This window comes from Lampetra fluviatilis, chromosome 26 (genome assembly GCF_964198595.1).
Source record: "Lampetra fluviatilis chromosome 26, kcLamFluv1.1, whole genome shotgun sequence".
Taxonomy (NCBI): Eukaryota; Metazoa; Chordata; class Hyperoartia; order Petromyzontiformes; family Petromyzontidae; genus Lampetra; species Lampetra fluviatilis.
In genome coordinates, this window is record NC_136300.1 from 11,353,559 (window position 1) to 11,373,716 (window position 20,158).

General features: G+C 55.7%; 1 protein-coding gene and 1 long non-coding RNA gene across 2 annotated transcripts in view; one reads left to right on the forward strand and one right to left on the reverse strand.

Annotated features, from left to right (window-relative positions):
• SACM1L (SAC1 like phosphatidylinositide phosphatase) overlaps nt 1–6,998 on the forward strand; it is a 61,452-nt gene extending 54,454 nt beyond the window's left edge. The window contains exon 19 of the mRNA XM_078868776.1: nt 4,692–6,998. Coding sequence (XP_078724902.1) covers nt 4,692–4,828 — 137 coding nt within the window. The 3' untranslated portion in view covers nt 4,829–6,998. The remainder of the gene's footprint in view (nt 1–4,691) is intronic.
• Nucleotides 6,999–17,921: 10,923 nt separating this feature from the next.
• The window catches only part of LOC144942094 (uncharacterized), a 66,137-nt gene continuing 63,900 nt past the window's right edge, over nt 17,922–20,158 (reverse strand). Inside the window, exon 3 of the long non-coding RNA XR_013639313.1 lies at nt 17,922–18,359. This is a non-coding gene — a long non-coding RNA (uncharacterized LOC144942094). The remainder of the gene's footprint in view (nt 18,360–20,158) is intronic.

Sequence of the window (20,158 nt, forward strand, 5' to 3'; positions counted from 1 at the left end):
TCCATAGGGCAGCGCGCTAACCACTGTGCCACCAGTCCTCACAGACACACACACGTACACACACTTCCCCTATTACCCCCCCAAGGTGTGTCTGCTCACGCAGCGTTCCAATATCAGCACAGACGGGACACGGGTGGACGGGCTTTGTTGCTGACCCCTCTACCCCCTCCTGTGCCATGCCAGCTTTAATAGGCGTTCGCAAGCAGCACTTGCCACAACAATCTCACAGATTCAACAAGGGGGATCTTTGTTTTTGTTTTATCCGTTGTGTGTGAGTGGAGAGCGGTAGTGTGGTGGATATCGCACTGCGCTACAAAGCCGGAGACTCGAGTTCTATTCCCACTCACCCCGACCAATAACGCTGGTCCTAGGCCTCTCCTAGGTCGACTCAGCCTTAAATGAGTACCTGGAGAGGGGTTTAAACGTCATCAGCACTGGGGATACAAATGCGGCCGGACGTGGTTTTGGCCACACCACCCCCTCGTATGCTGTGCCGCCCTTCAAAGGTGCTCACTAACAGCACTTGCCCCAACAGTCTGTTAGAGACTATACGGGTGATCTTTGTCTTTGTACTCCACCCGGTTGCCTGCCGTTCCTCAGCCAGACACCGATCTTATCAAAGCATAGCAGAGGGTTCTGGATCGGCTAAAAATACAAAGTCAGAGCCACAGCGTCTGCTTGGCAGCCCCGGGTGCCAAACGCATTAGAGCAGCAGTTGAGGTGTTTAACAAAAAAAAATGAACCAGAACAAGAGAAACTGTCGCCCCCTCCTTGGCACTAGAATGCGTCGTCCAGGTCGGCGATTAAAGGGCATGGAAAATGTGGAGCGACCAGGTGGCCTGGCTCGGCAAATCGTGGCCTCCGTTGTGTGTGGGCAGCCACTGGTGACCAAACTGGGTTGTCAAGTGGAGCGGAGCTGATTGGTTTGGCCCGGTGGTCACCGATGACTGCACAAAACCACCCCCTCCACTTCCCCCCCCCCCCCCACTTTCAATTTAATTTGGTTTAATCCGTTATTGGGGTTTAATCCAGCTGTGAAAATGTAAAAAGCCAGTGTGATTGTGCACGTACATATACGGCAGCGTCCTCTTGGCTATCCGCTGTTGGATGAAGCCATCCGCAAGCCGTGCTGATTGTGGGGGTGCGGCGGCGGGGGTTGTTTGGCCGCACTTCACCGTGCCGGTCAGTGCGGGACTGGTGAAGGCAGGAGTGGTGGCGCAGCGGTCAAGCGCAGCTGTGGTACGAATCCAGCCGACCCGAGTTTGATTCGGGCTCATGATAAATAACATTGGTGAATGTGTGAACCGGACCTCAGCCTCCCAGTATCTGGTGCTGTGTGTGTACAACAGCATTGAGGAGGCAAAGGCGGCCGGGCGTGGTGTTGACCACCCACCCCTTCAAAGGTTCTTGTGAACAGCACTTGCCCCAACAGTCTGTCCAGGCTATATATGCGGGGTCTTTGTGAAGGCGCAGGGAGGGTTGATGCGGATGCTGAGACGTTGAGCACGATGGATTTTACTGCTGCGCCGCCCTCCGCCTCAAGGGAATAAATCGGTGCCCAACCTCCAGAGGTCACAGAGAGGTCTTCAAAAGTAGTTCTGTAACAACGTCGGCGGCTGTGGCGCTCCTACGCAGAGTGGTGCACTGCTATCCACAAGCATTCCAGATGCCAAATCTATTCTTTCCGCATCACCCAGCGGTGGTGCCGCGGGTGTAGTACGCTCGGCCAAACAAAAGCAAAGCGCAAACCTCGCACAACAACAACAGCAGCTCGCGATTTTCGGACGTGGCCAGGTGGCTAGCCGGTCGAGCGAGCGATTGCAAGATCGCAGGTTCAAATCCGAGCTGGGAGGTTGACTCCGCAGTGGTTGTCCTATGGATGGACTCGCCCTTGCCATAGGAATGTGGACTTTCCACCACTGACTCGGTGTTTTGAGTTCTTTTCTTTTTTTACACGTAACACACGCTCCCACCGAGCTGCAGGCTCACGTGTCGAGCCGGTGAGCCGGTGCGGCTCGGCGTTCCATCACAGCCGGCAAAGCCACGGGCCCGGCGAGCCCCCTCCCACCACACGCCCGCCACGCCGTTCGCTCCATCGTCAAAAAATCACGCTTCATCGGACCGAAGCGTAAAAAAAAAATAAATACAAAAAGCGGCCGTCGCCGGAGGTCAGCAGATGTTGAAGAATGGCGAGCGTGCGGCGCAGGGACAGCCATGAAGCGGCGAGGTTTTAAACTATTGACGCGTGTGGTTTTGTTATTTTCGGTAAGTGGGGGGGGGAGCACAGGCGATGGAAGTAGCGTGGCGGGCGAGCGAGCGAGATGCTCGTCGAAGCGAGAGGAAGCGCTAAGAAGCCTCGTGGGCGGTCGCTTTATGGCACCGCGAGAGTTTGCGGACCCCTGCCGGGGTTCTCTTCGCCTGCTCCCTGCGCGGCTCCCCCGCCCTTGACCCCCCCCCCCCCCCCGTCTCCCCCTATGCGGATGGAAATAGCCGGGATAAGTGGTACTGGGAGCGCGACCAAGCCCCGTGACAAGGGGCAGGGCACAGCGCCACCCAGCAGGGCTGTGCTTTAAAGCGAGTGATTCCTCATTAGCTGGCTCCGGTCCTCTCTGCGTGAGTGCCATGTGCGCGGTTTGTGGGACAGGTGAAGGCACCTAGAGGAAACGCGATGCTCGTTCCAAAAGCAAAGCCGACCTGTTGTGGTGGCAGAGTGCAACCCTGGCTGTGCTGACAGTGGCATCGCCACCGCCATTCGAGTGCTGGAGGTGTATTTAACGTTGGAGGAAAAGGAGGAGGAGGAGGGGGGATGGTGGTGATGATGATGGTCCTCAGGTGTGAGAAGCTTGGACAGCAGTGTTATGTTGTTTGCCCTTGTGTTTGTGCGCACGTGCGCGTGTCTGTGTGTGCACGCGCACGTGTGTGTGGGGTGTGAATGTGGAAGGTTGTGTGTGTGGAGCGGTGGCACAGTGGTGTTAGCATGCTGCAAACCTGGTGAGTTCAGGTCCTGGCCTCGGCTAATATCCGTGGCGAATGGTGATCTGAGCCAGTCCCTGGCCCCCCTTTTACCAGCCTGCACGATGGGATGGGTCAGGAAACCCATATAAAAGTGGATTGACATAGGGCTGTGTGAATCACAACAGCACTTTGCCAAACAGTCTCCTTTTATATAATGATGCCTGCAAACGTGTGCGCGACCGAATGTGCGAATGCACATGTAGTGGCAGGGCGTGCGTGCCCTTCCAGACACGCAGGTGGCGTACGTGCACACGGGTATCGTCACCAGTCGCCCCGTGACAACCGGCCAGAGATTAACTCTCCGGTCCACTGTGGCCTGAGCGATGATGACGATGTTGCCTGGCGCAAGTGCATGTGATGTGCGCATGCGTGTGTGTGTTTGTCTCGTGTGTGTGCGTGTGCGTCTCGTGTACATGCGTGTGCATGGTGTAGCGGTTAGCGCGCTTCGCTACGAAAGCTTGCGGCTAACACCAGTGGCAATTATCTGTACCGGTCCTAGGCCTTCCCTAGGTCGACTCAGTCTGAAATGCGTACCTGGTGCAGTGTGTAGTAAACATCGCCACTAGGGAGACAAAGGCGGCCGGGCGTGGTGTTGGCCATCCCACCCCCTCGTGTGCCGTAGATTCATAAGTGCTACTCACTAACAGCACTTGCCCCAACAGTATGTTAAGGCTATATGGGCATCTTTGTCTTTGTGGGCAACGTTGGTGCAACGGTGAACACACTGCTCCGAGTGCAGCAAGCTGGCATTGATTGCCGAGCCATGTGGCAAGTGGTCTGTTTGTATCTGTCCTGCGCAGACCGTGGTTCAATTATAATGACAATTACAGGAGCATTGTGGGCTGAAATTTGGATTAGGATGTGAGTGCAGTGAAATAATTACAACTGTAATTGACACCAGGTCTGGTTCTTCGGTGGCGAGATGTTAACTACCTCGCCTGGCATACAGGAGGTCGTGGATTAGATCCCGACCCAAACGCCTGTGTATTTGGATTTTGCGTGTCTCTCTCCTCGTGGTCACGTGTTTTTTTTTATCCGGGTCCTCCAGTTTTTCCCTCCACATTTAGAATCAACATGTGTTTGTAGAATGTTTGGCTGCCATAAATTTCCACACTATAAGCCACTTCGTTGAGCTATCATTTGTGGCCAGTGGGCCTTAACTGGTAAAATATAAAATAGTTTAACACGTAGGCTTGGCTCTCCAACACATCGGTGTGCTGTACTAGTGAAGAATTGGCATGTTTTGTTTACGTGACAACCCTTACTAGTTGGCTGTGTCGGGTGGTGGCGGGTTTTAACGACACGATCTAACCCAAAAAACCTCTAATAAAAATGAAAAATGTTTCTTTTTTAGTTGTCACTGAGTACCCTGTGTAGTGTGTAAACATCACAACACTGTCTCCCCAGTTCTTCATTGCCTCTGTTCCATTCTCTGCTCCCCATATTCCAGTCCATGTCCTGCCCTGCGTTGTGGTTCCCATAGGATGAAGACACCCTAAAAAAATGTGTCTTTAAAAACGAAATGCCATTTTTTTCTTGTTGCTTTTTTTTTACTTTTATTGAAACAACCCCGAAACAGCGCGGACGTACGGCTCGCGTCCACGCTGTACTTTTAACCTTGTCCCTGTCGTGCGATTGCGCGTGCGTGTGCGTGCTTCCCTGTCGTGCATCCCCAGGCGACACGTTCACGGAGACGCTGGCCTACCTGGCGTTCTGGGCGAGCGCCGGCGCCGTCACGGGCGCCGTCATCCTCTACAACGGGCGCGAGTTTGTCGACGCGCCGCACCTGGCGCACAAGGAGAAGACGGACTGAACGTGCGCGTGCGGGAAGGGGCTCACGGCCGGGCCCGCGCCTCCCGAGCACTCGCCACCTCCCTTCTGGAAGCTCTACTGATCCAATTGGGGTGGGGGGGGGGGTAATCGCCCACCGCCATCCGCAACGGGGACCGCCCGCTTGCCTGCCAGCCCGCTCGTTCCGCTCGTGAGAAGCTGGGTTCGTTCCCCCTTCTCGACCGATCTTCGGCCATTCCGCGACCGATGTGGGACCGTTTCGGGACCGTTCCGGGATCCATTCTGTGATCATTCCGGGACCGTTCTGTGACCGTTCCGGAATCGTTCCATGATAGTTTTGTGACCATTCCGGGCCGTTCTGAAATCGTTCCGTGATCATTCCTGAACTGTTCCCGCGATCATTCGTGAACTGTTCCCGAACCGTTCCGTAACCATTCCGGGGCCGTTCCGCGACTGTTCCGTGACCGACCTGGAACTGGCGCGCCGTGAGGGGGGGGGGGGGGGCGGCGGGAGGACAGGTGGCGCTATTTCCCACACGCAGCGACGGGGATGCCGGGCGGCCCGGCCTTTGATCGGGGAGCGAGAGGGCGGCACCGTTCCCGTGCACCCGCCGTCAAAATTACTCCGCGGGCCGGTTTCTAGAAGTGGTCACGGACTTTGCCGTGCAGCGGCGAGCTCAGCGGCTTGCTTGACGGAGCGAGGTTGTGGTGGTTGTGGTTGATCTCGGTGCCAGCGACTATTCGACTCTTGTTTTGCGACCCCACCCCCTCCGCGGAGTAATTTGGAACGCGGCGTAACATGGCCCTTGTGCTTCTGGAAATATTTGGTTAATTCGTTCGGTTGAACGTCGGCCGGTGCCGGCACTTTGCCACGGTGCCAGCGCCGACATAGACGTGGGTGGTGGTGGTGGTGGTGGTGGGTGAGGGTGCATGCTGGCGGGTGCTGGGTGAGGAGGCGGACGAGGCATTTTGGAGCGAGACCTTGGGGCTGCTTGATTTTTTTTCTTTCTCTTATTTTCCCCTTTTATCTCTTGGAGGTGACGGCTGTCGGGAGAGACCCCCGCGCCCATCGGCGGAGGAACTCCGCGACACCTGCGGCCTCTTGACCGGGAGAGAAACGCCGCTCGCAATCCCCCTGGGGGGGGGAGGTCGTGGTACCGATTCCACCGCGGGGGGTTTGCGAGCGTGGCAGGGGATTGAGGGAGCCCGGGGGTGTGCGCCTTCCCGCACGGAGCCTACGCGTCGACTCGTCGCGTCGTGTCGCGTCCGTGTTTGTTCTTCGCAGTGTTCGCTCGGTGTTCGTTTCGCGTGAGAAAATATTGGTCCAAATCGCACGCGTATCGCGTGTGTGCGTGTGTGCGCGCGGCTGCTTGTGGCGTGTTGCGTGGGGATCGGTGGCGCAGCAGTTAGCGCCACTGCGCTACGGACCCGGCGGCCCGAGTTCGATTCCCGCCCACGGCCAACAGCGGTGACGAAAATCGGATCCAGTTCCTGGGTCTTCCCTCGTTCGACTCGGCTGTCAATGGGTCCCTGGTGCGATGTGCAAACATCGCCGCTCTCGGGAGACAAAATCTGCCGGGCGTGGTGCTGGCCACCCACCCCATCGTGTGCCGTGGCCGGCCTTCAGAGATGCTCGTTAACAGTACTTGCTCAAACGGTCTGCTAAGGCTATACGGGGGGGGGAGGGGATCTTTGTCTTTGTGTGCTGTAATTGGGAGGAGAAAGGTGCCGTGTCACAGACTGGGCCGCTGGGGGCCGGGAATTTGGCCGGCAAGCCGGAACCCGGAGCTTGAGATCTTCACCTCCTGCGCAAAAGCAAAAAAAACTCTTTAAATCTGAATGTCACTCATCGCGCTGCTGCTGCTGCTGCCGCTGCTGCTCTTCGCCGCCGCCGGCACCCTGCTGCCCATTTTAAGTTGTGCCCCGAGAACGACGTGGCTCAATGCCAGAGGCGGCGTGGCTCAATGCCAGAGGCGGCTTGCCGGGCCAACATGGCCGCCAGCACTGCGCCCGGTGCAAAGCGTGGGCTGCCAGTTTCGCTGGGCGCCGAGGAGTGTCGTTGCGCACGCGACCCCGGCGAATGGCGTCGCCTGCGTTCCGCCGGCGGTGGTGTTGTTGTTTCTTTTTTAAAGGGAGACGGCGTCAAAATAAAAGTGCAACTCGAGCACCACTCGTTGCAGCCGTCCGTCGCCGGAGGTGGCTCGGAACGGAGCGTGAAAACGTCGCTTTCTTGGCATGAGAAACTACCACACCACACCACACACCTCCACCACCCCCTCCACACCACCACTCCCCCCCCCACACCTTCCTCCCGCTCCTCGTAAACCCTCACGGGAGGTGCAGGAAAAGTGCCGCTGCGCAGCTTCATCCGTTATCTTTCTCTTCAGCAGCGTCGCACTCGGTCGACCGTGACTGGAAATCAAAACTCGCTCTCATCGCCGACGACGGGTGGCTTAGTGACACTCGGGTGACCCTTGGAGTTTTATTTTAATTTTTTTGTGACTGGTGGTTTTCAAACTGCCCTGGCCTCCGCCTCGATGCTGCCACCCACAGTTCCCGCCCATGCCACCGTCATGCGCCACCGTGTGCCCCCACACCGTCGCAGCATGCGCCACTGTGGTAGGCACGCTCCTCCCATCGCCCACGCTCGTGAAAGGCAGTCGTGCAGGATTCACTTTGGATTGACGCATCGAGAAACTGACTCAGGTGGTTTGTTCCAACACCGCCCTCTTATACCGCTGCACTACCATACCCTCCACTATCATACCCTGCACTGCCGTACCCTCCACTATCATACTCTCCACTATCATACCCTGCACTGCCGTACCCTCCACTATCATACTCTCCACTATCATACCCTGCACTGCCGTACCCTCCACTATCATACTCTCCATTATCATACCCTGCACTGCCGTACACTGCGCCGCCGCGCCGCCAGACCTCCTCCCTGCCCCTGGCGACAGACTGCAGCTCTTCCTGGAGAATTCCCAGGCGTTCCCAGGCAAGCGGAGCGGCTTAGTCCCAGCAGCGGGTCCTGGGCCGGCCCCGGGGTCTTCGCCCAGTGGGACGTTGCTGCTGCTGCTGCCCGGTAGGGTTCCAGGGGGAGTCGACCGGGGGGCATCCTCACCAGGTGCCCGAACCACCCCAACTGGCTCCTCTCGATCCGGAGGAGCAGCGGCTCGACTTCGAGGCTCTCCCGGGTTACCGAGCTCCTCACCCGATCACGGAGAGTGGTGAGCGCGGCAACCCTGCGGAGAAACCTCATCTCGGCCCCTTGTACCCGCGATCTCATCCTTTCGGTCATTACCCAAAGGTCATTACCCGTAGGTGATGGTGGGCATGTAGATCGACCTGAAAACTGAGAGCTTTGTCCGACAACTCAGCTCCCGCTTCGCTCGTCTAAGACAGATCTAAATCGGCATGAACATTGGTTCACTGCACCTCAAAGACTCCGTACACTACAAGGCGTGTGGCGAAGTTACGAGATGTCCCGTGTGTGTGCTCGGCATTTGAAGGCCTCGAAGGCCAGAATCGGTGATTTCGCCCACAATGTTCATCAGGGAGGCAGTTCCGCATCTGGACAGCAGAGTGACAGGGAGCTTCTGTGTCTGCAACGTGGAGTGTATAGAGTGCGTGTGAGACGTGGTGTGTGCAGCGTGGTGTGTCTAACACTGCGTGAGACGTGTGAGGAGCAGTAGCGCGCTGCGCTACAAACCTGACAACCCGGGTTCGATTCCCGCTCACGGCCAACATCAGTGACGATTATCTGAACCGGCCCTGGGCCTCCCCTAGGTCGACTCGGCCTCAAATGAGTACCTGGTGCGATGTGTAATCATCGCCACTAGAGAGACAAAGGCGGCCGGGCGTGGTGTTGGCCACCCACCCCCTCGTGCTGTGCCGGCCTTTATAGGTGCTCGCTAACAGCACTTGCCCGAAAAGTCTTTTGTATGAGTTCGATTCGCACTCAGTGGCAAGCATCTGTGACAAATATTTCGGGGTTGTTTCATATTTGAACCCTACAGTTCGTTAAGGCTATACGGGGGATCTTTGTCTTTGTGTACAACGTGGAGTGTCTAACACTGCGTGTGAGGCGTGTGGCCTGTGAATCGGAGTCAGTGAGGCGTGGGGAGCCTTGGGGGAGGGGGGCGGCTGCCCTGTGTTGCCCCCCCCCACGCGCAGCGATTTAGAAGTTCATTAACGCCCTTAATTAAAGATCGCGCAAATGCGTGACAGCGACTTTAATGATCGCCTCATTACGCCTGTCAAGAGCCTCTGATGAATCTGCCAGCCACTGCACACATTGTGTACACACACACAGTGTCGTAGCACGGGCGTGTCCCCAAGAGGGGCCTCTCATACCGATGGGGATGGCTGGGAGCGGGGTCCGGGGAGCGGGGTCACCATGGGGTCACCATGGCCGTGTCGGAGGCGAGGCGCCGAGCCGGCATCGCCGAGGAGCCTGGGTTCGATTCTCGGAGGGCCCGGAGTAAATTCCATGCGGCCACGGGGAGAGAAACACGCAAACTTCAAATTTACAGCAGCAGGCGTCAGGGTCGGGATCGAACCCACGACCTCCTGTGCACCAGGCGAGGTAGTTAACATCATCTAGCCACCGTGATTATGATGTGAGAGAGACACGCACACTCCAAATATACAGCAGCAGGGTCGGGATCAAACCCACGACCTGTGCACCAGGTGAGGTAGTTAACGTCTCCTAGCCACCGTGATGATGAGAGAGAGACACGCAAACTCCACATTTCCAGCAGCAGGCGTCAGGGTCGGGATCGAACCCACGACCTCCTGTGCACCAGGCCGAGGTAGTTAACGTCTAGCCACCGCCGCTCCGTGATGAAGCCTGGGAGCTGGAGTGGAGCGAGTTGACGAGGCTTTGCACACAAGTCACCAAGGACCGCACGAGGACATAATTGCGTTTTGAGCGTCTAGTCCCTCTCTGAGGAATAAACAAAACACGAGCTTACTGTGCTATGCTGATGATACCACAGTGTCATCGTTCTAAAGTGGCTTTTTTTTCATTGCTGTGCGCCGCTCTCATTAACCGTGAGAGAGACCGAGAGAGAGAATTTTTTACTTGTTCAAGGGGATTACGTCACCGTCCGTTTAAGTTCGTCGAATTGTCGCGTCCAGTTTGTTGTGTTTTGGCCGCGTCAAGGAAACGATTGCCGGTGGTAAAACACTAAAAGTGTTGTCGCTTCACGTGCCCCCCATCTCACCCCACTGGCGGTGATGCCACCTCCCAGTGGGCATTCTCTGACACACGGTGGTCCACTGCTTTCTGCCAGGGTCCCCCCCCACCCATTGGAATTTCTTCTGCGCATCGTTTGCTGCCCCCCCCCCCCGCGGCACCTCCTATCAGCACGGTTCACTGCGTACGGTGCGATAGAAGTTCAACGCGCATCGTATCGCCCCACGCCCCCGTGTATCGCTCGCTTGCAGTCATTGGAAGAACGCGAACAGACGATTCGAGAATCACGTGACGGCGGCCGAGTTGAGGCCACCACGTGACTCGTCTCGGGGTCTACCCCCCCCCCATCAGGGTCGTCCACAGTGGATGGGGGGGGGGCACAAAAGAAGACGCCAACATAACGCGACGTCTCGTCTGCGGTTTCGTTTGCCGTCGCCCATGAATCATGCCGCCCGCGTTGCACTGCACCGTCCCCCGACGTGGTGACACCGTGTGCCCCAGACCTCCCCCGGGTCGAATCTCTTGAAGGGGCGGTCGTGGTGGGGGGGGGGCGGCAGAGGCGGATCGGGAAGAAGTGGGGGTTGCCCCCCCCCCATCTCTACTTCTTTCCTCTCCGTCTGTGTCCCGGGGGCGGGGGGGGGCGCGCTGTCGGCTCCCTCCCTGGCAAGGGAGATATCAGTCACAACGCGCGCTCTGAGCGGGGGGGGGGCGAGTGGCGCTTCCCGACTCGCCCGTAGCGACATGCTCCGCAGAGGACGCAAGTTGAACTTCTTTCGCACCGTGCGTAGCCAGCCCATGCTAATTGGAGGTAAGTAAAGTACAACGTCATCATGATAATTATTATTGTTCGCACCGCTTATGAAGCGCGGTTCACCCAGAGGTCACAAGGCGCTGCACAGAGCTAAAATTAAGTTTAATAACTCGCGTAATTCTGTAAGCAGGCGGGTTCGTGCGTTTACCACGGACACAACGACCCCCCTCGGCACACTCCCAACACACAGAACGGAATTCACCCGAGGCCTCACGGCGGGTTATAGCAGCATCCCAGTAAAACAAAAAACTTAACATTCAAACTTAGAGGAAAACCACCACCCCTTACGGCTTACACAGACGGATCCGCAAGAGAAACTAAACGTGGTTTCAGGCGAGCCCTACAAACCTCGACTCTTGGTCGAGGATGAGTATGATGATGATGAAGAGGATGATGAAGAGCATGAGGATGGAGGATGATGATGAGGATGATTGATGATGAGGATAATTGGTGATGAGGATGATTGATGATGAGGAGGATGAGGAGGAGGATGATGATGAGGAGGATGATAATGAGGAGGAGGAGGGAGGCCCCTCTCCCAAATGACGCGTTGGGGGCACGGTCGCGAGAGCTTGCGGCGTGCGAGGGAGCTGCAGGTGGAGGGGCCGGGCAGAACGGCAGCGCCAGACGCGGGGGTTGCGGTTGGGGCATGGGGCATGGGGGAGGTCGTGCTTGGGACTGGACGGCCCCTTAGTGTGATGGGGTTAGCGGGAAAGGTTTTCGTCTGGTCGGTCCGTGGATTGCGAGTTCGAGGGGTGACTGTTGGTTGCGTTGTTGGCTGGTGAGGCGGTCGAGGTGGAAGCCGGCGAGTGAGTTTGGGGTCGTGGGTAGGGCTCGTGACTGGTTGGTTCATTTTGGGTCGGAGTGCAGCGAGTGAGTGTTGGGTCGGTCATAGTTTGGTGAGGATTATGACCATCGGGTCCAGTTGCCTCGTTTAGTCGGGGCTATGGTTGGGCCAGTTGGCCTGCTCAATGCTAGGGACTCGATTGGACTACTGTGGTTCGCCTTATGGAATATTTGTAAAATTGGTGTTACAGGCAAGGGTCAGAGTTGGGTCAGGAGTAGAGCTACTTGGCTTGTTCGCTCCGGCTTCCAGCATTCCAGGTTGTTTGAGCTGCTCACCTCTGGTTCGCTGTTCAGCCGTGATCTAATCCCATCTGTAAAGGATGTGATTCGTGCCATGCAATACCCTGGTGTCTACAAACTGAGCTGTGGCTGCGGCAGCAGTTACATTGGGGAAACGAAACGACGTATCTCGGACCGCGTCCGTGAACACAAGGCGGAGCTGAAACACGGTAGGACCAATACCTCTGCCATTGCCGATCATTCTTTTAACGCTGTGGGCTCACACGAAATTGATTTTTCTAAGATGGAGGTACTCTGCAAACCTACCGGCTACCTTCAGAGATTTGTTCATGAAGCCATCCAGATGTATCAACACAGACACAACTTCAACCGAGAGGATGGGTACAAACTGAGCAATCATTGGAAGGACATTATTAACCAGGTAAAGTCTTAACTGACTGTGATGTTTCCATCCTACCTGCCTATGTCAGCTGCTATTTCGACTCTCTGTGTGTCTCTCTCTATGCCTCTCTCATGCTCACATGTCCGTTGGATTGCACCCGTTGGGTTACACTCCCTCGTCGAGGAGGCCGCTATCCATCTTTTCTACAGTTACAAGCTATTTTCTCACATTAACATCATGCTAATCTCTTACATTAACATAGTCACTTGCGTGCCCTCTAATTTATCACATTAACATCATGCTAATCTCTCACATTAACATCATGCTAATCTCTCACATTAACATCACTAGCCCCGGCCACTTCTTTATGACCCTTGAGCTACACCCATTTCAAACCTTTTAAAACAGTCTGCCTCAGCAGCAGACCACGCTTTCCCACCTGATGACGGACGCTTGTGTTGCGCCCGAAACGTCGTGATTTATTTTATTGTATACCCACGTGACTTTACCGAAGGAACCAAAGAGTATGAATGCTGATTGGCTGCAGCATCGATTTTCGCAGCAGCGGAAATTCCCCGCTGTGGACGAGTTTGACGCCGGAGTGAGACCCCCGCCGCCCCCACCTCGCACCCCCTCCACGGACTCACCGCGACGCGGGGGCTGCCCTGCTCGAAGCGTCCATTCGAGAGGGGTTGGGGGGGGGGGTCGATCCACGTTCGGCGAAGGAGCGTTGCGCCAAACGCCGCGTGGTCTCCTTGCTGCTGCAGCGCGTTCGCACGAACTGCCTTTGGCTGCCATACCCCGGCGTCTCGAGTGATTTGTTTGATCGACGCATCACGCAGTCCACGCTTCGAACGCTGATCGCCAATCGAAGTGAGCGCAACTTGCCATGTAGTTTGCGCACCAAGAAGGGGCGACGAGTCCACAAAGTGACGCCACAGCCGTCTCCTCCCTCGAACTCCGCTCTGTGTCTCTCTCTCTCTCGCCATCGCTCGGAGACCGGTCGCAGATGTCACGAAGTCGAACCATCGGATGCGAGGAAGTCGCCTTCGGCATCGCAATTTGGAAGGACCGCGGCCGATCCAGATCGGCTGGAAGCGGTGTCCAGTGCTCCGCACAATAAGAACAACAACAACAACAACATTGACAAAACACAGCACTGGTAAGCTTTTCAATGTGATGCCCTGACTTAAACGTTTCTGGGACCAAATGCGGTTCAGGTCGTTCACGATTCCTGAGGCCAGGGCGATCTGGCGCTTGCCATGAGGGTCGACATCGTGCATCTGTGGTCTGTATGGATCCCAGGAAGATACATTCACCCCGCTGCTTCGACACCGTTTGCTGTCTTTCATGATGCAATTAAAGGCGCAACCGCAAACGCGCAGTCGATGTTTGCTGCGCTTTATTAGTTTTTTAGACAGACTCATGGCCAAGCTTCAGGTTGAAGCATGCCCACAACGTGTTGAATCGGAATTTAATACATATGTATACAGCGTGGCCCATAATTCTGGAATCATAGGGGGGGGGGGGGACGAATTCATTTATTTTGTTTGTTTCTGCAGGCCCAAGATGTCTCTGAGTAAGAATGAAAAACGAGTCCAGACAATTCTACCGGAGTCAGAGGGAGGTCGCTGTTCAATGTAACAGACTCATCCAGACCGCGAGCCAACAACACAGAGCTGGGTTTTCCCGATAATTCCAGACTCATGTGGAACCCTGTATACACACACACAACAAAAAGGTGTGAAAGTTGCATTCACGTTCGCTGCGACAGCTCTCCAGTGATGCCACTACATTGCTATTTGCAACGACAATCGCAGCAATGACGTCCCCTATCATCCAGAGCCGAACCCCGGGGGGCACGGTGTGAGATGTCATACTTCCCCGTGGGGTTTACCCCGCGCCCCCAGCCCACTTGCATGGCCCTGGCTACAGCATCGCACGTGGGGCAGTCGATGTGAGTCTCACTTCTCAGCCAGTGAGCTCCACGTGAGCTCCACACTCGCGCGCGCGGGACGACAACAAACCCGCGACACGCGGCTGAGGTGTGCGGCTACAAGATAAGAAGAGCAACTTTGTGTTTTGGGATGCATCCTCGCGTAATGAGCCATTGTAGGTGACACAGAGCGGGGGGGGGGGGCGGTGCACGCCCGCGAGCGCGATCCGCGGCGGCCCCCTGCTGGGCAGTGGACGCGTCCATTCGAAGGGGGCAGGGAAGGAACGCGGCTTCTCGTCGAAACACATTCACTCATTACACTCGTGGGCGTCAGGATTGTGTCCACATAACTCACTCTCTCTCTCTCCCATCACTCTACCCAAACTCTCTCCTATCACTCTACCCAAACGCAATCTCTCTCCCATCAATCTACCCAGACTCTCTCTCTCCCATCACTCTACCCGGACTCTCTCTCCCAACACTCATAGGGTGAATGCGATGTCCACATTTATTCCCAGTGCTCGGGTCAGGGTTCATGTTGGGATCAAGGTCAACGTCACTGCTCAGGGTGAATGTTCGAGCTCGGCTTAACGTGGAGCTGAGTGTGAGGAGGGTTAGTGTCAGGGCTAACGTTAGATGGAGAGGCGATGTCTGGGTTAGTGTAACCGGGTCAATGTGAGACACGATGCTCCATCTAAGGGTGGGCATACGAGTGCATGTCTGGGTTGGGGTTACAATGAGGTTTAAAGTTGGGGTCGAGGTTAATTTTCGGGTTGGTGTTAGTGTCACGATTATTGCCCGGGTCCTGTTCAATGTCCCTAAGGTCAGGTTCAATGTGGCATCGTTTGCGCTCAAGATGTCGTTCGGGTCAGGGTTAATGTGAGCGCCAGTTCTTGTGAGAAGTGAAGTCACCGGGCCCTGAGATCGATCCTCAAATCCCTGACGAATTCCCTCCCTCCCTACCTCCCTGCTCCCTCCCTCCCTCCGCGCTGTCATCTGTGAAGGCCCGCGACTCTCCCAGAGAATCTCCATGCCCTTCACCTCGTGACGCATCCAGTCCCCTCGCTCCCAGGGGGACAGCGAGGGCCGCTGATGCCCCCCCCCCCAAGAGAAACTTGTCCTCCCAGGCCTGCCGATACCATCATCATCATCTCGTCATCCACGATCAATTCTCCCGTCGCGTATTTTCCAAAGTTTGTATAACCTTGCCAAATTGAAGGCGCGTAGTCACGCGTGAAAAATAAAAATAGTGTTTTTTTCCCTTTCTGGCAATAAAACAGGATGTGTTGAAATGTTCAAACACCAAATATACACCTTTTGCAAGGAATCGAGTCTGCATTAACCACACACCACACTTGTAGTGAACATGCAAACAAACATGCTCTAATAATTATATTTGCATTGTTCTAGAAACTGATTGGCCTACACTAGAAATAGCCTTCTTTATGACCTAGTCTCACCAGTGTCAGATCAGAGAACGCCAAAAGGCGAACAGTCCAAAGGCAATGCACGTATCAGAGCATTTACATCTCGAGTTGAGCAGCCACATCATGGGATAACCTTTTTTTGCCAGTATCAAAACTCACTAATTCACGCGCATCTACCAGGCGTTCAATGGTGATGTTTGTCGCTGGCCGCCTGGCGTGTAGCGATCTTGCGGCCTGTGGCTCAGCGACCATCGCTCGACAAAACTACAATCCACTGCTGGATGAAGGTGTCCCCGGGTCGTGGCCTGTGGATGCAAGAATTCCGTTGCGTCTCGTCCCAGCCTGCCACCTGGCCCAGCCGCAGCGCGGAGCGGATTGAGCGTTGGCAGAGTCGACGAGTTTGTGGTCTCCACCGATGACTGAAAGTAGTTGGTTATAAGTGTCCACGTGACGAAGCACAACGTCGAGCTATCATTTGTTATGGGCCAGTGGCTTCTGAAAAAACAGCTGCATAGGTCAATAAAATAAAAATAGGAGTAAAAAATAAGAATAGTCCCGCCGTTGTCTGGAATCGAACCACTACCCACCGCTCCAGTCCCAATTGAATAGAGATCCATGAAGGTGACCCCCCCATTCACCCGTGAATGCTCTACACATTAAAAAAATCGGCCTCCATTCACTGGCATAGAGTTACGCAACTTGAATGTACCTCCGTTGCCTCTCTTAGAGCTCAGTATCGTCACAGCGACTTCCACATTGAACACGTGACGGCTTTCGCGGCCAAATGTAACGATTAGCTATTTATTGATTGTTGGGTCAGATCGCGCGAGTAAAACATGTATACGCGTGTGGTGTCGTGCACCCTCCTCTACCCGACACAGCCAATGAACGCAGTTGGCACCCACGTGGGCGCCCTGTGTGTGGTTTGCTGTCCAGCGCTACCGGTGGCGCTGACGAAGCGGCACTGCAACGGCACGTTCGTTCATCACGTGACAACCTCATTGATTTGGCTGTGTCGGGTGGCGGAGGGTGTCACGGCGCGCGAGCTGACCCCACACGTCAATAAAGACCTCCCGTGTGATTACACTGGTCAACAAAAACAAAAATTCTGGCCTGGACTTTTGCAGCTGTTTTAGACTAATTTCAGGGTGCTGATTCCAAATCTGATCTCAGATTTGCTCTATCACACTCCATTTTTATGCTATCGGCATACCCCATTTTCAATTAATTTTACCCGAAATTAACTCCGTCACTTATGATTGCAAATTGTCGCGAGTCAGTGACTGCTTTAGTGTTAAAATATGGTGCTGTATTTTTAGGATAGTGTGTTTATAATATCATTTTATGTAGATATCCACATTTATTTAATATTTTTCTTCTGCAGTATTTATTGAAAATGCAATATTTGATATCTCAAAAACCTGATGTGATAGACAAAAACTGATGCCAGATTTGGAATCAGCATCCCAAAATTACATTAAAACCGTTGGAATATCTTATGCCAGAAAAAGTGTGTTGACCTGTGTTATCTCCCTTTGACACGTGTCCACCACGGGGGATGGCGCTGTTGTTTGTGTAATATTGTAAATTACGGCGGGAGACCACTTGACGGGTAGCACACTTTATTAACACTTTCCTTTGTCACAATAACACGTGTGGTCACTACAGCTCACGCTACACGTTGCACCCGGCTACACACACACGGGCTCTCCAGCCCCGTAGCTTCCAGGGGAACTTACAGACCCACCCCAGCTTGGGTATGGATCACGACCACTGGGTCCCGCAGCCCGGCCCTCACATAGACGTCTGGCCGCGGGTCCCAAGGTCCCGCCTCTGAGCCACACAGGGTCCCGGCCCTTACAAGGACAGCGGGACTAGGGGTCTCAGGGCCCTATCTCTTCCTCCTCCGTCTTCCATCTTCACTGGTCACCAACTCCCCGAGCACCCGCGCATCGCCTTTTATAGTCCTCCGCTCCCAAGGGGACGGAGCCTATGCGGACCGCGATGTGAGCACCCACCCTAGTTGACCAATCACCACGCGCTGCCACACGATCCGTTTTGCCAGCGCGTGTTACCACCACATAAACAATCACCCCGCGCTGCCACACGATCCCTCACTGTCAGCGCGCATCACCAATACACAGCCAATCACCACGCATAGCCACACGATCCCTACTGCCAGCGCGTATCACCACTACATCACCCCCTCCCACATAGCTCGCAGCCGGCCCGGCTGCCAAAAAAAAAAAACCCCACTCCCCAAGTGTGCCCCGTAACATAACCACAATGCAACACAACAACACAACACAACCCCGAACGTTAACCAGTAGCAACAACGAACTATGTACAAACCGACGAGTAACAGAATAAAAGTTATTTTGAAAAGACCAACGTGTCCAGTGTCTCCTCGACTCCCGATCCCCCTCCCGCTTGCTCCTTGAATGGAACGATAGAGCGGTCGAACGGACGGGGAACGCCGTGACAAGGCGAGCCGGCCGACTCGCACCGCACCTCCACCTCATTTATTGGGTCAGGAAAAGTGGCGCGACCTAGCGCGAGTTCGCCTGGCCGGTCCGTCGTACGGGACGGGACGCTGTCTACCGTCCGGTGGCTCCGGCAGCCCAGGAAGGAACGGATCGGGCCTGGAAGGACCGCCCGTGTCACGGGGATCCGGTCGCCGGTGGTCGGCAGCCGTCAGTTCCGAGACACCTGGGAGCGGATCAGGCGAAAACATGTGAGGATCAGGCGGAGACATTTCCCTCCCCGGGTCGTCAGTCACATCACATGCTCGGTCCTCACGACATAAAGGAAGGCCATATGGTGGCGAGAACGGTTTCAGCCGGGAGGGGTGAACGTACCAACGGCGCTTTCCCCATTTTATCTGAACACACTGGGGGCGTGCAACCCTCACGACCTCCACGGGTACCCGCCATGGCCTCAATAGTTTAGGCGACGTAGCCAATGGTGCATGAGGGCAGTGCAGCCAGGCCCTATCGCCCGGTTTCCAATCGTGCACGGACACCTTCCGTGCACGCAAGCGCTCGTTGGCGATTTGGCGAGACCTTGAATTTAGCCGTGCGGCCTCCCGTGCCTCGGCCAGTTTTGCAATGTTAAATTTAATATGGTCGGCCAACTTGGAATTAGGCCGTGGCACGGAAAGCCCCAGCTGAGTCTCCATGGGCGGATCGGCCTCCCGACCGTACATCAGATAAAATGGGGAAAATCCCGTAGCTGCATGGGGGGCCATCCTGTACGCGGCGAGGACCCCCGGGACCTGCAAGTCCCAGTCAACCTGTGCTTCGCACACCTGCTGGCACAACATGGAAGTTAAAGTTCTGTGGAGTCGCTCCACCATCCCGTCAGTCTGTGGGTGGTACGGGGAGGTACGCACCTTCTTTGTACCCAAAAGGTCGCACACCTCATGCAGCAATTTGCTCGAAAAATTCTTCTTCTGGTCGGTCAGCAAGCGTTCGGGAGCCCCCTTGTCCAAGACGTAGCCCTGGACAAAGGCGTCCGCCACGGTCGCCGCCGACTGGTTGGCGAGTGGCCACGCCATAGGCCACCGAGTAAAGTATTCCACACCAACCAACAGGTACTTGTTACCCCTAGGCGTGACAGGAAAAGGCCCCAAAATATCCAGCGCAACGAGCTCGTTGGTGCGCGAGACCTGAATGGACTGCAGCGGTGGATTTGGCGCAACGGGCGGCGGTTTCCGTTTCGCGCAATCCACACACCCCTTCAGTATATTGACCACATCGCTCCCCATCCCCGGCCAATAATAGTCATGCTGGAGCAGAGCGAGTGTTTTGTTTACTCCCAGATGCAAGAGGCGTTCGTGTGCGGCCAGAACAACTTTTCCCCGCATAGCGGAAGGCACGACGAGTGCGTGCCGCCGGGACATATTGTCCCATCTCATTAGCAGGCCCTGCTTGAGCAGCCAGGAGCCAGCTCGCTTCTGACCTTCCTCGGGACCCCCCGCCCTGCGACGCAACGCGAGCAGGGAGCTGTCAGCCATCTGGAGTCGGCCCCACTCAACGAGAGACAGTGAAAGTAGCGAGTCCCTGCCCGCAGGAGTAGCGGGAACGTCAACCAACGGTGCATTCGCGGCCGCGACCAACTCACCCTCGGGTACAGCACCATGCGGTTTACAGCGCGCCGACCCCATCAAGCACGCACATTCGGGACGAGGCGACAACCGCGACAGGGCATCCGCGTTGGTGTGGCGCAACCCCTTACGGTAAGTGGTCGTAAATTGATAGTCCTGGAGGACCTCCAACCAGCGTGATAACTGGCCCGAGGGTTGGGCGACCCTCAATGCGTACTGAAGCGCCGCGTGGTCCGTACGGACCGTAAAATGACGGCCATAGAGATAAGGTCTAAACTGCTGCACAAAAAAAACAATAGCCAGCAACTCGCGACGAGTCACGCAGTAGCGCTGTTCCGCTGGCGATAAAACCCTGCTACCATAGGCGACCACCCGTTCGACTCCCCCAACGACCTGTGAGAGC